This window comes from Pezoporus wallicus, unplaced genomic scaffold (assembly GCF_028554395.1).
Source record: "Pezoporus wallicus isolate ANWC-B61680 ecotype Strahan unplaced genomic scaffold, APGP_CSIRO_Pwel_v1 contig_11493, whole genome shotgun sequence".
In the NCBI taxonomy this organism is placed as follows: domain Eukaryota; kingdom Metazoa; phylum Chordata; class Aves; order Psittaciformes; family Psittacidae; genus Pezoporus; species Pezoporus wallicus.
Window position 1 is genome coordinate 1,803,619 of NW_026635895.1, and position 15,117 is coordinate 1,818,735.

The window sequence follows — 15,117 nt, forward strand, 5'->3', positions numbered from 1 at the left end:
TATCCATTAAAGGAATTTGCACTGCAGGAATTGTGCTCAATTGGCTCAAAGGGCAGATATTCTGAGTAACAGCAAAGATGTTTCTTATAGAGAAACTGCTTGGTAGAGCTGCTTGGGGGCATTGGACTCTTTGCCTGTGTTGGTGACATAAAAGCAGTCCTCTCTGTCTCCTACAGCCAGAGAAGTAATTGCACAGTGAAAGACAAAGTAGTTCTTGGGTTCCTTAAAATACACAAGGCAAATTTCAGCCTGGGCTGAACTTTTAGTGCCGAGTCATAAACCTTGGAACAGAAGCTGGTAATGGAAAGAGCGACGGAGGAAATGTAGAGTTCTGAGCGGTGACATGATGGATTCTCTATGCTTCAAAGGTTTGCACTTGGAGGGGGTTGCAAGGCCGGTGTGCCTGAAGCAGCAGCATTACCTTGTGCTGGTCAGAGCAGCAGACTCCAACAGCGAGTGAGCACTGTGATGTAATAGGCAATTCCAGAGAGACCATGAAGAGCTGTAGTCACTTTTGTCCTCTTGGGTGGCGTTAAACTACAAGTTGATCACTTCCCTTTTACGTTTTGATGTATGAGAAAATCTGTAAAAGGCCTTTAAAAAATGACAGCTCACCTTTAAGTCATGAGTGCGATTAAGCACTGTCCCTCTTCAAGTTTTAGAGCTAGAATTAACATAAACTTAACATATCCTATGCTTTATAGGCTCTGTTAAGCTTGCTAAAAGGCTGAGGTAAGATGTCAGATTAAGTAGATTCATAGAGTCCCAGACTGGTTTGGGTTGGAAGGGACCTTAAAGCTCACCCAGCTCCAACCCCTACCATGGGCAGGGACACCTTCCACTAGAGCAGCTTGCTCCAAGCCCCTGTGTCCAACCTGGCCTTGAACACTGCCAGGGATGGGGCAGCCACAGCTTCTCTGGGCACCCTGTGCCAGCGCCTCAGCACCCTCACAGGGAAGAGCTTCTGCCTTAGATCTAACCTGAACTCCCCCTGTTTCAGTCCGAACCCATCACCCCTTGTCCTGTCGCTACAGCTCCTCTCCGGCATCCCAAGTAGTGGAAGCTCCATGGAGTTCAGATGTTGTCCTATGTAAGGCAGTGCTGTGCCCTGCCCAAACACCTTCTCCTCCTGCTTCTCCCACCACAACAGCTCACTCTGCTGTCTTCAATGATTTGTTATTTTCTTTCCTAAGCAGAGAAGGTTGATAGCCAAACACACAGTGACTCATGTGCCGAGGAAAACATTCATCAAACAACCGTAAATAACCTTCCTCGTCACAAAATGTCAGGAGGAGCCCAGTCAAAACATGGAATCTTCTTAAGATATGTATTAAAAATGTCATATTGTGAAAGGCTGGACAATCACTGTGCGAGGAGGGGTTTGTGGCAATTTCCCCCTCCCCGGCACAGTGTACTGTTTCTTAACGGTTTTCATGGGGAAGTCAATAGAGAACTGATGTTATAAATAATTATTACAAGAACTTACAGGGGCTCTGCAGCACTGCAAAGCTGGAAGGCTTTCTACCTCTATTGCACACCATTACCTTCCAGCCGATGTTCGTGAACGCGGATATCGCTCAGCACCAACCAGGAATGAGCACTACGGGGATAGGTTTGGATGCTGAGCGCTGCTTAGTCACAGACCCAGCCAGTCCTGGGAGGTAACGTGACTCTCATTTGGGAAGCAGATCCGACCTCCTGGAAGCAGAAATGAGAAGCAAACATGAGCAGGCCTCTTCCACCCCAGAGTTTATGTGATTTAGCAGCAGGAGCTGTGTTTGTTTCCCCTCTGATGTCTTCTGGGCATTTCGCATGCACAGATGTTTGTACTTGGATTGGTTGTTCTGGTGAAATGCAGGAACCGGCTGAAGCAGTGAAGCACTGCTGGCTAACTCACTAAGCCCCTGATTTGGGGTTTCTGTTGGTTGTGGTTTGTTGGTTGTGGCTTGGTTGGTTCGCTGTTTCATTGCTGTTGACATGCATTAGGTTAACAACTTTTACAGATCCCTAAAGGGAAAGTAGCTGCAACAGTACGAGAGGGGGTTATTCCAGTAGAGCTCATTCTTGGGTTTCAAAGAGTAGGAAAACAAGTACACTGCATGCATGTAAGCCCAAGGCTCCTTTCTATCTTGTGTCTCTTTTGTTTGCCTTGGATTTTCCAGCTCTGACAGCAGAACTTGGAGGGTGAGCCCTGAAATACCCTCCAGAGTTGCATGGCAGAGCCACTGGGCCAGGGAATCTTGGTGTTCTCAAAGAGCATAACCAAAGAGACACTTCTCTGCTCCTGTCCTTCCTGCAGAGCACGACTGTGTGTTTCCCCCTAGCAGCTCTCCTCATTGCTGATTCCCTAGTTCAGAGGAGTTTGTTGGATGGCTTTGAGGAAGGCAGGGGAATGGAAGCGTTCCACTTTGGCTCTGTGTGTTTGTTAGTCTCTGCAGTATGTTGTACACTTGCCTCCCAGTGGAGCTTCATTAGAAGAGGGCTGATGCACCCTGCTTTTTTGCTTACATTGAAATGTAAATGACAGGAACAACTTGTTTGTAAGCACATAAAATACTCGCTGCTGTTCCAGACCGTACTGTAGACTATTAAAGCTCAGATCCTTGCAGACGGTTAATCTCAGGTGTCCAGATTGTACGTGTTTCCATCCCTAGCTGTAACCACGACCCAAACTGCATAAGGATCTGGTTGCAGAGCTTAAAGAACAGTGAGAGGCCCATCTGATCAATGAGCCTGAGACTGTAGAGCCAGAAGTGTTCAACCTGCATGGGAGAAGAGTACAACTTGACGGACTGAGCTTGGGCATGACAGACCTCAGAGAGCAGAACTGGCACCTGCCTTCCCTATGAGAGAGACTTGCTTGTTCAGATTTCTGTCTGTGCCTATTTGGTACAAATCTGGGCACAAATTTGCCGGTCATTGTGTCTATTTTGGCTCAAAGAGCCATTATTAAAGAACTTGCAGGACACAGCAGTTCGTATGACATGCAAAGTTAGGCTCTTTGCTGTAGTCCTGGTTAGGAAATCATGTAACATCTCCTGTTCCCTTGTATGTATGTCCCCTGTCAATTGTATGCTATGGAAAAGAGTGTTTTCAAACACTTTCTTCTTGCAGGCATAACACCTAAACAGAATACAAACAGCAACAGCCAAACAAAGCTGCATTACTTGTTCTTTCCACTCATCCTAATGCTTCATGCACTTCACTGGCCAGGTATGCAATTGTTGCTGGGTAAAAGACTCCCTTCAAAGCAGCTCCCGACACTTCCAAAATAACACTATTGCTATTGTGCTTCTGTTCTTCCTCGCTTGGACCCAGACTGATTTTGGAAGCACGGCGTCTAGTCAGAGGCCTGTTAATCAGGCAAGCAAACTGACTTCCTCTCTGATCCCACCTCAGAAATAAAGGTCACTCGAACACAGAGTTAAATAGGCTGTGTGTAAGCAGTCAGGATTTCCCTGATTTAAGAGGGAGGTGTGTGTATTATACCGCTGACAAAAGTGGCCCTGAAATGCACCCAGCCATTTCAGAAGTGGAGTCGCTCCTACCAGCAGAATGAGTCTTCTCGCTGCACTGACCTGGAGACTTGCTGCCTGCATAAAGACATCAGAACTAAAGGTAAACCCAGAACCTGAGAAATTCAGGTCCGACATGTCTGCAATGGAGACACAAAGCAGTGTTCAGAGACATGGTGAGGCACTGAGGGTACATCTGATCAGTACATTGCTTTCCCATAACCATTCAGTCCCCAAAGTGACCTGAACAGATGCTGAGTCCTTGCCTTCAGTTAATTCTGCTCAGATGAATGTACTGTGCTCTGCTTAAGTATGTGTCATTAAGCACCTCTGACAGCTTTTTAACAGGTGTTTAGCAGGAAAAATAGATCAGTTGAGAGAAAGGGAGAGAGAAAAGAGCAAATCTACTGCGGTGTGTTTAATGCTTCTCTAGTAGAACTGTGTTCAAGCCCAAAATGGCTTCATTTAGGAGTGCTGCAGGTGTGTGCAACACTCTAAGATGTTTCCAACGGCTCTGATTCCCAAGCAGATAAAGGTATCTCATGGCCTCACCTTAACCCTACTGGAGCCACCACAAAACTCACAATGACTTGAACAGAAACAAGATGTGAACCGAAGTCTTCTCTAACACTGGCCAAACGTAAGGGGGTACAAAACAGGATGCTAGAGCTGTAGGCTTTGTCTGTGTTGCAAAGTAAATTGGTAGCTATAACAAAAGCTCTAGATTAAATAAAAGGAAATTGGCCAATCTGATTAGAAAAGAAGATCTTTGCTCTGTTACTGAGGTTATTGGCAAAAACTGTGGCAGTTCTGCCTGTGGAGTGGAAGAAATGCATTTCTGGCATAGCTGGTCTATAGTAGTAGATTAATAACAAACCTTACTTTACCCTCCTTCCCTCTCTCCATCAAACCTGTAGTATTATTTCCATTGCAAGAGAAGGGATTTCATTCAAGCGAACTCAGTCAGAATAAGAAGACAGATATAAAACAGGACCAAATCTGACTTATTCTGCACCAAAAGTCCTTAATTCAATTGTCTGATTTGTGGGAGATGAAATTCTGTGTGGTGTCAAAGCAGTGCTGGATGGTAGGATACAGCACCTACCTGTATAATAGTAGGATACTTACTGAAAGCCCATTAGGTGATACTTCTTTTTCACTACCCACTCACGTAAGTTGTTGCCAGCCATAAGCACCGTTTTTCTCTGCACGTTGATTTAGTGGCAGTCTTAGAATTTGAAGATTTGGCTTGAACATCTAAATCTGCAGACTACTGCAGATCATTTTGCAACTGACTTTAAGCTATTGTTTAAATCATTTTTAATGAAAATAGTGACATAAGAGTCAGCTGAGAGATCTGACTGACAGAGTAAATAAAAAAGCCGATGTTATCTCTGATGCCAAGGGATGGTTTTCTCTTGTGAGAGTGCTGAGGTTTTTTCCTGTTCCATAAAGAAGTCGATATGGAAGCATCTCTTACGCATCACACCCGGCTTCTGTTCCAGTAGAGGCAGCTAAAATTACCTGTTGCATACAGTAATAAACACTGAATGTCATCTCTCCCGTGAATTAAATTCATACAATCTCATATAATGCCTGTTAGAAAACGGCAGTTTTCTGAGGTTCTTACAAACGTCACCATGAGTATTCACACGGGAAAAGGTTTTTCTCTGGTGACTAATTAGGTGACAGCAATGTATGAATTTCTGCAAGCTATGCTGTGTCTTTGCACGGGTAAAAACCACAAGTGCGTGTACTTTTAGCTGCCTGGAAGGCAGTCTGATCCGTGTGCAGCTGTGTTTGCAGGCATGTTTGTTCACACTAGATGAAAGTGCCTTCGTAAGACTACCTATTCCGGGACCAGCCTGTGTACTGCCAAAGTCCTCTGCGGTGGTGGGTTACCCTCAGTGTAAGCAGGAGTTTAGGCTGACAAGGAATAACCATTTGTAAAGTCCTTTGTGGTGTTATCGTTATGGGTTATGTGCATGCAGCCTGTTTATTCACTGTGACAAAGTTTTACTAGCAAGAGAGCCACGTACCCTTGGCTTGAAGACATAAGCTTGACCTGCTGAATGTTTCCTGTGCTGCCAACAAGATCCTCTAGGCTCAGCTGCTTTGAATTAGGCAGGTCTTACAAGTCCGGCCCCTGGATGGCAAAGGCTAAATGCCTTTTCCTTTCTGTTGCATCAGCATAAGGGTGAGTCTCCGTGAAAGCTCTGAGCACCTTTGGTTAAGGTTCAAGCAACTCTCTTCCAGTTCTTTTGTCTCTTTTCCCAATGCTTTTGTCGATGTTGTTGTTTCTACCTGCAAGACCCCCACGGGTTCCATTCTTAAACACACCTCTACCAAGGTATTTTACCTCAGAACTCTGAAGTGTTGGTTTAATCCTTAAGCAAGTAATTTGGGGAGTAATTTGTCTTCAATACTGGTGCCTTTTGTGAGCAAATCTGTATTTGTTTGGCTTTTTTATTTGGGGAGTGGGCTGGAGTGGGTATTGGTTAGATTCAGGCTTTTGTTGGCTGGAGACGATGGTGGGCTGGAACCTCTGAAGTTCAGTTCTCTGGACATAAAGCAGGGTGTTGCACAAGAGCTGCACAAAAGTTAAACTCTGTATTATCCCCAATGAGAAACACTTTTTTCATCATTGCAGTTGGTGAGTTCGGACCAGGGACCTGCTCTGCGTTTAAGTTATTCTTTACGCTCTATTCTTTTGTCTTTGGCCCTCTTTTGGAGGAATATGAGGAGGAAAGATGGGCTGCTTGGGATGGCACAACAACCAAAGCCCTCCAGTAATCTGTGTCTCTAACAGGAATAATCTAGTTTGCAATTTTAAGTTGCGCCAGGAATGTGGTTCCTTTAGAACAACACGAGTAATCTCAGCCTGTGGCTGGATACAGTTCAGTTACCAGGTTAAGACAAAGCTCCAGCCTGATGTTTTCCTCAACAACGTTGTGGTTGAAACAAGGGTTTTCTGTTGTATTTAATCTAGGAAAACGAAGGTATTTACATAACACTTTTCCCCATGCTGTGCGCTGAGACAGCACAGAAAATAAACTGCGCCCAGGCTTTTGTTATACACTGCACCAAAGTAAAATGCACTGCAGCTCAGTACCTGAGCCAGCTAGCTGTGCCCACGGCCTCCCTCAGCTTCCAGCAGGGACTTTAAGCTGTGCAAATACAGCAGCATAACCCCAAACAGTACCAGGTTGTGCTGCCTGTGGGCTTATCAACTGCTTAGTGTGAGTAATGTGGCCCAGTGATTCAGTACTAAGGTATATAAAGATTATTCTTTATTGATCTGGTCTGTGATGCATGCCTTGGTCAGGCAATCGTAAATAAAGGGTTTTTTTTCTTGCTGTTTTCAGTGGTCGGTGTGAACGGGCTGGCTGGGACCATGGGCTTTCCGGCTGCTCTGGCACTGTTCTGGGAGGCCAGTTCTGTACCTTCAGGAGCTGCCTTCCTTTTCCCTAGCCCCTGCCTTTAGCTGAGGGCAGCGAGGGTCTGTTTCTGTCCAGTTTCGGGTCAGTGTAAGTTTCATCGGTGAGAAAACGGGTGGGCATTGCAAGTTTCAAAGGGTGGGAAACTCCTGTAATGTGGCAGTGCAGGGAAACAGCCGGGAGGCATTTTGTTTAATTGCTAACGACTGTGAGAAGCCAACTATTTGAACTGACTTTTGCCTTTAAAGTTTAACCCGTTCCGTTAAGCAAGCAGGAAACCAGCCGCAAGAGTCAAACCAACGCTAACTTCTAGATACCTGGTTTTAGGTCTCTGCTAAGGTACTTGTTACTGTGTCTTTAGAAGTAACCAGCCGCAGGGAGCTGCAGCTTCCCATGGAGTTTTTCAGCTCGCACAGATGTTGTCGTTGGGAGACAAAAGAGAGGAAGAGATCCCTTTTTTCCTTTCAATGCAGGAATGCGTTGCCGTCTATTAAAGACGACTGAATCGCTGTATCATACGCCCACTTCGCGTACTCAGTTGCCTGTTAAGACACAAGGCAGTCGCACAGGAAATGAAGAGTGACCTGAAAGTAGTATCTTTATCAAGTAGATTCTACTTTCAGTTGCCCTGGAAGTAGCCTCTTTAGTAGAATCTAATGATGCCAGATTCACTTAAAAGGGGAAAGAGAGCATCTGAAACACCAGGGAAGCCCGTCCTCCTTATGCCAAACGTGTTTCCCTGCAGCTCGGGATGGAGCGAAATGTTGTTCGCCGGTAATACACGAGACGCGAACGATGAAATCGTCGCTTGTACGGTGTCCGATTCGTCGGTGCAGGCGTGAACTTTGTGCGGACACGGGGGAACGGCGCCGCTTCACCTCAGTACCGCTGTTTCCGCAGCACATCCCTCTCACCGGGGGGGGTTCTAAGCGAGTCCTTCAGCGCTCCGAGGCCCGCTGCCGCTTCTCGCTCTGCTCCGCGGTAGCAGGGCGGCCGAGGCCGGACAAAGGACTCTCGGCCAACAGGTGCCGCTCCCCGCCGGCGTCGGAAACTTTCTCCGCGCTGTTCCTCAGCCCCCGAGGGGCAGAGACCGGACAAAGCGGCGCCGGGGGAACGGCGAGCATCGGCCCGAGCGTGCGGACAAAGCGGCGGACAGGGCCGGGCCGGGGCGGGGGAGCCGCGCACGCCCCCCCTCGGGCCGCCCCACCTGCGGCCGAGCCGCCGGCCTCGGCCTGCGACCCGCCCCGGGGCCGGTGCGCGGGGGGCGGTGGTTTAACCCGTTCCCCGCCCGGCGGCTCCGCAAACGGCCGAGGCGGCGGCCCCGGGAGGCGCGGCGCTGCGTCCTGCGCCCGGGCGGGGAAGGGTGGCGCGGGGCGGGGGGCAGCGGGAGCCGCTCCCTCCTTGCCCGGCCCGGCACAGGCGGGTGGAGGAGAAAGAGGAGGAGGAGGAGGAGGAGGGCGGCGGCGCAGAGCGCAGACATGGCGGCCAACATGTACCGAGTGGGAGGTATGTGGGGACGCAGCGGCGCCCGCTCGGCGTGGGGGGGAAACGGCGCCCGGCAGCGGGGACGCGGCCTGGCCCTGGCCGAGGGAGCCGAGCCGAGCCGAGCCGCGGCGAACCGAGGCGTACCGGCCCCCCTGCTCCCGCCGCGGCTCATCGCCGTGGCCCCCCCCGGGGCGGCCGGAGCCGCGCGGGCAGCGGTGGCCGCTCTCGGCGGGGCGGAGGCCGCAGGTTCCTCCCCCGGCAGCCGTGTGCGCGGGCTGGAGGCCGGCCCCCGCCGCCGAGGAGGAGAAGGGCAGCGCCGCCCTCCGCAGGGAAAGGGGGGAGCGGTGCCGCCGGCTTCCTGCCCCTCCGCCGCGGCGCGGGCCGAGGGCGGCCTCCGTGCGCGCATCGCCTCCTTCCCCGGCGAGCGGCCCCTGGCTCCGCCGGGCCGGCGCCCTGCGGCCGGCTGGGCTGGGCCGGGCTGGGCCGGGCTGCCCTGCCCGACGGGCGCCTCCTCGGCCCGGCCCTGCGGCCTGCGGGGCCCGTGCGGTGCGGAGCGGCGTGGGCAGCCGCGGGCTGTCGGGTGGCTCCGCGCCGCTCCCCGCGCTCGGCGGCGGGGTTTGGGTTAATGATAAGCCTGGCAGTGGAGCCGGGGATCGGTGCGAGAGTGACCCCGGGCGGGTGCTTGGCTCTCGGGCGGCAGTAAACGGGGCCGCTTCGCCTCCCTTCCCATCCGCAGCCTGTCGGAACAGCGGCCGGTAACCTGCCGGTGTCCCCCCCCGGCTTTACGGAGCGGGCATGGCCGTGCTCCCGCTTGGCGGCTCAGGTGCAGCGCTCCGGTGAGGTTCTCAGCAGCGCTTGGTGCTCAAGCGCGGCTGGTTTCCTCCTGCGCTCCCCACGGCAGCCTGAGGCGAGAGGGAAGGTGAAGGGAAATGAGGGGCGATGGGGGTTTGAATCTCTTTCTGCTTCTGTTTCGAGGGGCGCCGATACACATCCCCAAACCGCCCGTCAGCGGGCTCCTTCATTAGGGCATTTAAATGGCAGCCTTTACTCGGGGAGGTGACCCTTCGCTGTGCGGTGCTGTTGAAATCTGGGTAGGGTTTGCTTCTTAGGTCATAGGTTCTCTTGTAATCTGGATAAGCCATTGCGAACAACATCCAGAGATGGCACGCTGTGTTTTAGAGCTAACTGAGCCACACCAGCTGCTGTTTCACCGCAATGTAGCGTCAAAACATTGTGCAAGAGCCTTGCACATCATTGTGCCCCGTCCCCCCCGCCCCAACTTTTGTAAACGGAGATTCCAAGGTGCGTGGTGCAGGTGTCACATGTAAAAGGGTGATGAGCGTTTGAGGAAAGCAAGCTTTGGGAAGCTGTTGATGGAAGTGTGCTCCCTGTGAGCTCTTTGTTTGTTACCTGGGAGCAGCTTTCAGGCTGTAAGTAAACGTCCGTATACTCTATAAAAATGTTTGTATGTTAGTGATTGTCTGATCGGAAGAACCTCACAGACCCGTGGCTGTTACTGCTTAGTATCGTTTGCATGTTACTGAGCAGCGATGACAGCAAAAGCAAGTGTTATTAAACGTGTATTACTCATTAGGACAACTCCACTGCCACAGCTTCTGATAAGAACTGCTAGGCAGCGTATTTTACAGAAATCTCTGTAATACAGAAACTCACTGTAAGTGCTCAGTTCTCAAATCTTCCCTAATCAGTAGCGAGAAAGCACTGGGTTTATATCAGGTATGAAGCGTGTGGATTGCTGACTGCAAGTGTAGGCTCCACCACGAGGCATTTAACTTGATTTCAGCGCGATTGTTAAAGCACGTGTAGCACAGTTATAACTGGGCTTTAGGAACAAATGATGTCAGTTCTCAGGGCAGAAAAACTTCATTGTCTTAACATTCACTAAGAAATCCCCGCTTTTTAACGCCTTCTGTGTTTAGAAGAATGTTCTCTGCAGTAACAGTGATGTGACTTTGCATGTGCTTGCGTGGTATTTCAGTATGTTTCCTTTTCTCATTGCAGATTACGTGTATTTTGAGAACTCTTCCAGCAACCCATATCTCATCAGGAGAATTGAAGAACTGAACAAGGTACACAAATAACTAGTATTCTTGCTGAACCTTTGGCAGGCAGTGCACTTGCAAACACTGACAGTGGTTTCCATCCCGTGAGGTTTTTATTTCGGGGGGGGTGGGGTGGGGTGGTGATCGGTTTTGGTTTTCCTTTGTTTGGCTTTTTTTGGTGTATTTCGTGTTTCAGTCACTGAGCTCTTGCTGTGTGATACCCAGTCCTTCTGCTGTGTTATGCAAGGCAGCAGCCGGTTGATCATTCCTGGTGGACAGGAGTACTCTGCTGTAGAAATTTCCAAACAAGTCCTGCAAATGCTTGAGGAAATGAATGAGTTTAATGCTCTGTCTGCAAATCCGTCTGGAACGATTGCAAGCGCGGGATGTATCTGCTTTTGGATGTATCTGGAAAGAGCTAGTGGGTATCAGTGAGACTTTGCAGTGATCAGATACCAGAATATGTGACTTGTGTGGCTGTTGATTGCTCTGCTTATTGGCAGCTGTGAATGAAGGACGGGCTTGTGAATAGAGACTGCATTCTCTGACTTTAGCCGAGTGTATTTTGTAAAGAACGGAGGATTTTCGCCATGTCATTGTGGGGAAGGTGTGATTCTTTGTTTCACTGCTAAGACCGGTGTGGGATTTTTGAGCATAGCGTATTTTCAGTCGTCCCTCAACGAGTATTAAAACTTCCCATCATGTTAGGGCAGAAGTCAATGATCAGAATGCCTGTCACGATGGAAATAATGATCCCTGTGCTTAGAAAGCAAATTACAGAATTGGTGACTTGGAAAATGGTGGTGTTTTTTTCTTCTTCTTAATAGAACATAACACTGCTCCATAGCAGACATCAGCCACCTTACCTGCCAGTGCTGGCCAGCACGGCAGCCATTGAATTTGTGCATGGCAAATCAGTTTGGACTTTGCTTGGAGAAGAATATTCCTGTGCAGTAATTGAAGTGATTCCAGTCATGTTCTGAATGGGATGTTTATTATCTTCAAGCTGCATTGCATTGTGCAAAAACTGAATCTTGCTTGTGGATGGTAGAGCAGAGTCATACAGTGATTTTTTTGTTCTTAGTTTTTAAGAGAGAGGTTTGAGGATATAGTCTATAGTGAATTACATGTTAAAGGCATGGAGCAAACAGGCCATGAAATGCTTTGGTTATTTTACTAGAGATCAGATGCTTTTTTTTTTGTTGTTGTTGTTGGTTTTGTGTAAGAAAATTAAGACATGATATTACTCAGTGCCAGACTTGAGTAACACAGTATAATAGTTTAATAGTAAAACTCATCTTTAGTTTTAAATAAGTAATTCAAGGTGATGAACTGATTTTGTACTTCTCATCACAAGAAAGAGGGAACGGTTCTTCAAATATTAATAAAATCTTTACATTATCAGGCTGAAGAGCACGGTCCCTATAATGAGTCAGGAAAACAACTGTGAACTAAGCAGCTTCTTCATCTTCGATCTGCAATGACTTTTCAAACAATCCATGTTGTATTAAGTATGATACTTTGAAATACACGTTTCTGTCTAAGCCTGGGTTGCAAGGAAATGTTCATGAGCTTCTGATATTTGTCAAGGCTTCTCATGTTAACATGATGCTGGCATTATTACATCTTTAACCAGCTGAATAATGTATCCATTCTTAGGACAAAGTAGTTATGATTGATCCCAGGTTGGATGGGGCTTCCAGCAGCCTGGTCTAGTAGGAGGTGTCCCCGCCCATGGCAGGGGGTTGAAACTGGATGAGCTCTAAGGTTCCTTCCAACTCAAACCGTTCTGTGATTGTCTGATCTGAGTTGATGTTGGTGTCAGGAAGTTCTGCTTATTTGAGTAATCCTGTTGATTTCAGCCTGACTGATCGCGTGAGAACTGCTCACATGAGGGGAGATGGCAAGCAGAGGGCATTTAATTTCTATTCCTCATCTGATCAGAAATACATTTGGACTTAACTTGTCTTTCTTTTGTAGACTGCCAATGGAAACGTGGAAGCAAAAGTGGTGTGCTTTTACAGGCGAAGAGATATCTCCAACAGCCTTATAATGCTTGCAGATAAGCATGCTAGTAAGTAGATTGTGCAGGGCACTTTTTCTGTCGCTGCCTGTTCGGTTTCTGTGGCTACTTAAAATTGCATTTCTTTGGCATGTGGAAAACTCATTTGTATTGGGCATTCATTAATACCCGCTTAGATGCTTGGCGTTATCTGGTACTAGCTCTGCTCCTAGTAGGTGCTTCCAGGACCTAAGTTATAAGGTGTATTAAAGTGATTGAAAGTCTCCCTTTGAAAAGAGAAATGCTTTTTATCTGGAAGGTACGGCTATATTTTATGTCAAGACTAAATCTGGCTGTAAGTTGATTTAAGCTTGAAAGCATTTGTGAGGGTTTGATTTGCCTTTTTTGAGTTAGACATAAATGTGCCGTGCTTACTGTAAGTAATGGAATGTTTCATCACAGACTGAAAATCACTGGAGATTGGAAAGTAGTTCTGTGCATTTATACTGAACGTAGGTATTAATGAGTAAAGTAGTAGTAAGTATCATCGGGTTTGCTTTCTTTCAGAAGAGCAACAAGTGGTAATAGGGGAAGAAAGTCTCATTTTCGTCATGAAGTTAACTTCTCTTGGTAGCTATCGTTAGGCCTACAGCTGAAATACCCTATTTTTTCCATAACTTTGTAATTAAAAACACAATTCTGGAGACAAAATCAGACCTAAAATCTGGAGATGTTTGAGAAAATAGTTATTTGCAAACTATTGCACTCATGTTTGTAAATATAACGTTAACTGCGTCAACGTGTAGTAAATTTCTCGTAGTTTGTTGTTAAATAACATTTTGGTTGTAAATGGCCCTGACGTTTTCAACATTAATATGTGAATAAGTGACTGTGAAGCTCTGTTCTCTGATTTATTGGAATGGATTATCTTTAAAGACATTGTCTAATGCCATCTTCTGTGTACAGATACACAGTGGTGTAAATAGGTGCCTAAAAAATACCTTACAATTCGTTGAATGTCAGGTTTCTGTCACTGAAAAGATACAAGTACTCTTAGTGAAAAGAACCAGCCAGCTTTGGGCTTTTGTTTTATTCTTTCCTTGGTCCTAGAGAAGTAGAGGTGATTCGAGTGCATAGTGTGGAGTACTAGCTTGTTTCTTAAAGAAAAATGATACCTCTCGCTTATGTGCTAAGGGAATGAGTTATTTGAGTGCTTTCCTGATAAGGCTGGCTTGCTTTCTGAGTACTGGTGACCTGTTTTACACTAGTCTGCCCCTACAATCAGTATAGCTTTTTGAGTTCTTCCGTATGAAATGCATAGAAACATAGAACTTTCAGTGAGCTTCACTAAGCATTCTAGCGCTTCGTGTTTGCTTCTTTTTCTTTTCTGGCTGGGGGGGCAGAGAAGGATGAAAAGGGATACCAGTTTTACTACGTTTATCTTTTTTTCCCCCAGTTTGATTTTTAAAACACGAATCGCATAGGGTTTTTTGGTTGGCTTATTGTTTAGAAGGGTGTTTTCATTCTGTGGGCATCACTTGAGTTGGAGAAGTGGGTAAGAGGAGTCTTCTGTTTCCTTTATGAGTTTTAGATTGCCATTTTCTCAGCACCTTGATGCCAAGGGGCTGTCGCACTTCCCCTCTAGGGGTTTGTGGGTGTCAGTAGAAGTACCATGGGATCATCGCGTTTTCTCTGTGGGGTTTCTCTTGCTGGTTTCCAGTGAGAAAATGGACATGTAACATCTAGGTGGTTGAACGAGCATCTCTAGGATCCCTCTGTCTCACAGGTAGTAAGTCTTCTGGCCGTGTGTCCTCATGGAATAGGTTTCCCTGTGGACTTTTTGTCTGTACAGGATGTTTTCTTTCTGAGCAGACTCTGGAATCAGCTAAGTTACCTCCCAAGATGCGTGTTACAGGGGACAGCAAGCACATAGTGAAACATTGCTTGCCTAGATCTTCCTACAGCTCATACAGCAGATGCAGTTAAATGTCAGATCAATTTCAGTGTGTTGATTCTGGAATAGCACAGTGTTCTGTTTAAAAATATGATGTATGCAAACAAAATATTTGTATATTTATGAACGGAATGTTTTGGGGATGTTTTCTATAGCTGAATGTGTGGATGCTTCGGGACACCTGGTGTTAGAAAAGAAATGCTAAAAGATACAAGTTTCTTATGGAGCAGACGTTGTAGTTCAGGCCTTAGGTTGTAGCTGTTACCATAGGGTTTCTGTGAGGGGAAATCCCTTTCTTCTTGCAGCGGTGAGGCTTACTTTATGGGGCAAAGAAGAGGTGAATAGAAGGCAGTACAATAACTATTGCCATTGTGACTGCAGTACGTAAGCGGATGAACTTGGAGAGGTGAGACAAAACCACACAGCTCGTTAAAACAGGTGAAGCAAACACAAGGTATAGAGGTACTTTGTAACCGAATGGTGTGATTGAATGAGAAATTGCCAACCCCAGGTGGATCTTTACAATTCAGGTGATCCTTTAGATAAAGTGGAATTGATATCAATATTTTAGGGCAAGGTTTTGCTAGCTGGGGACTGAACTAGCTCTGGACCAGCGCTGGGCTTGCCGTACAGCGATGGGTTCAACTTCTGTACTTCCTTC

General features: G+C 47.3%; 1 protein-coding gene across 5 annotated transcripts in view; it reads left to right on the forward strand.

Moving 5' to 3' along the window:
* Positions 1-8,233: 8,233 nt before the first annotated feature.
* MTA3 (metastasis associated 1 family member 3) overlaps positions 8,234-15,117 on the forward strand; it is a 121,478-nt gene continuing 114,594 nt past the window's right edge. For 2 of the 5 annotated variants that reach the window (XM_057398539.1, XM_057398540.1), the window contains exons 1-3: positions 8,238-8,458; positions 10,460-10,527; positions 12,481-12,574. In XM_057398539.1, the coding sequence (XP_057254522.1) occupies positions 8,431-8,458; positions 10,460-10,527; positions 12,481-12,574 (190 nt within the window). In that variant the 5' untranslated portion in view covers positions 8,238-8,430. Of the gene's footprint in view, positions 8,459-9,223; positions 9,274-10,459; positions 10,528-12,480; positions 12,575-15,117 lie in introns of those variants that run through there. The other 3 variants (XM_057398536.1, XM_057398537.1, XM_057398538.1) reach the window with 3 other exon arrangements.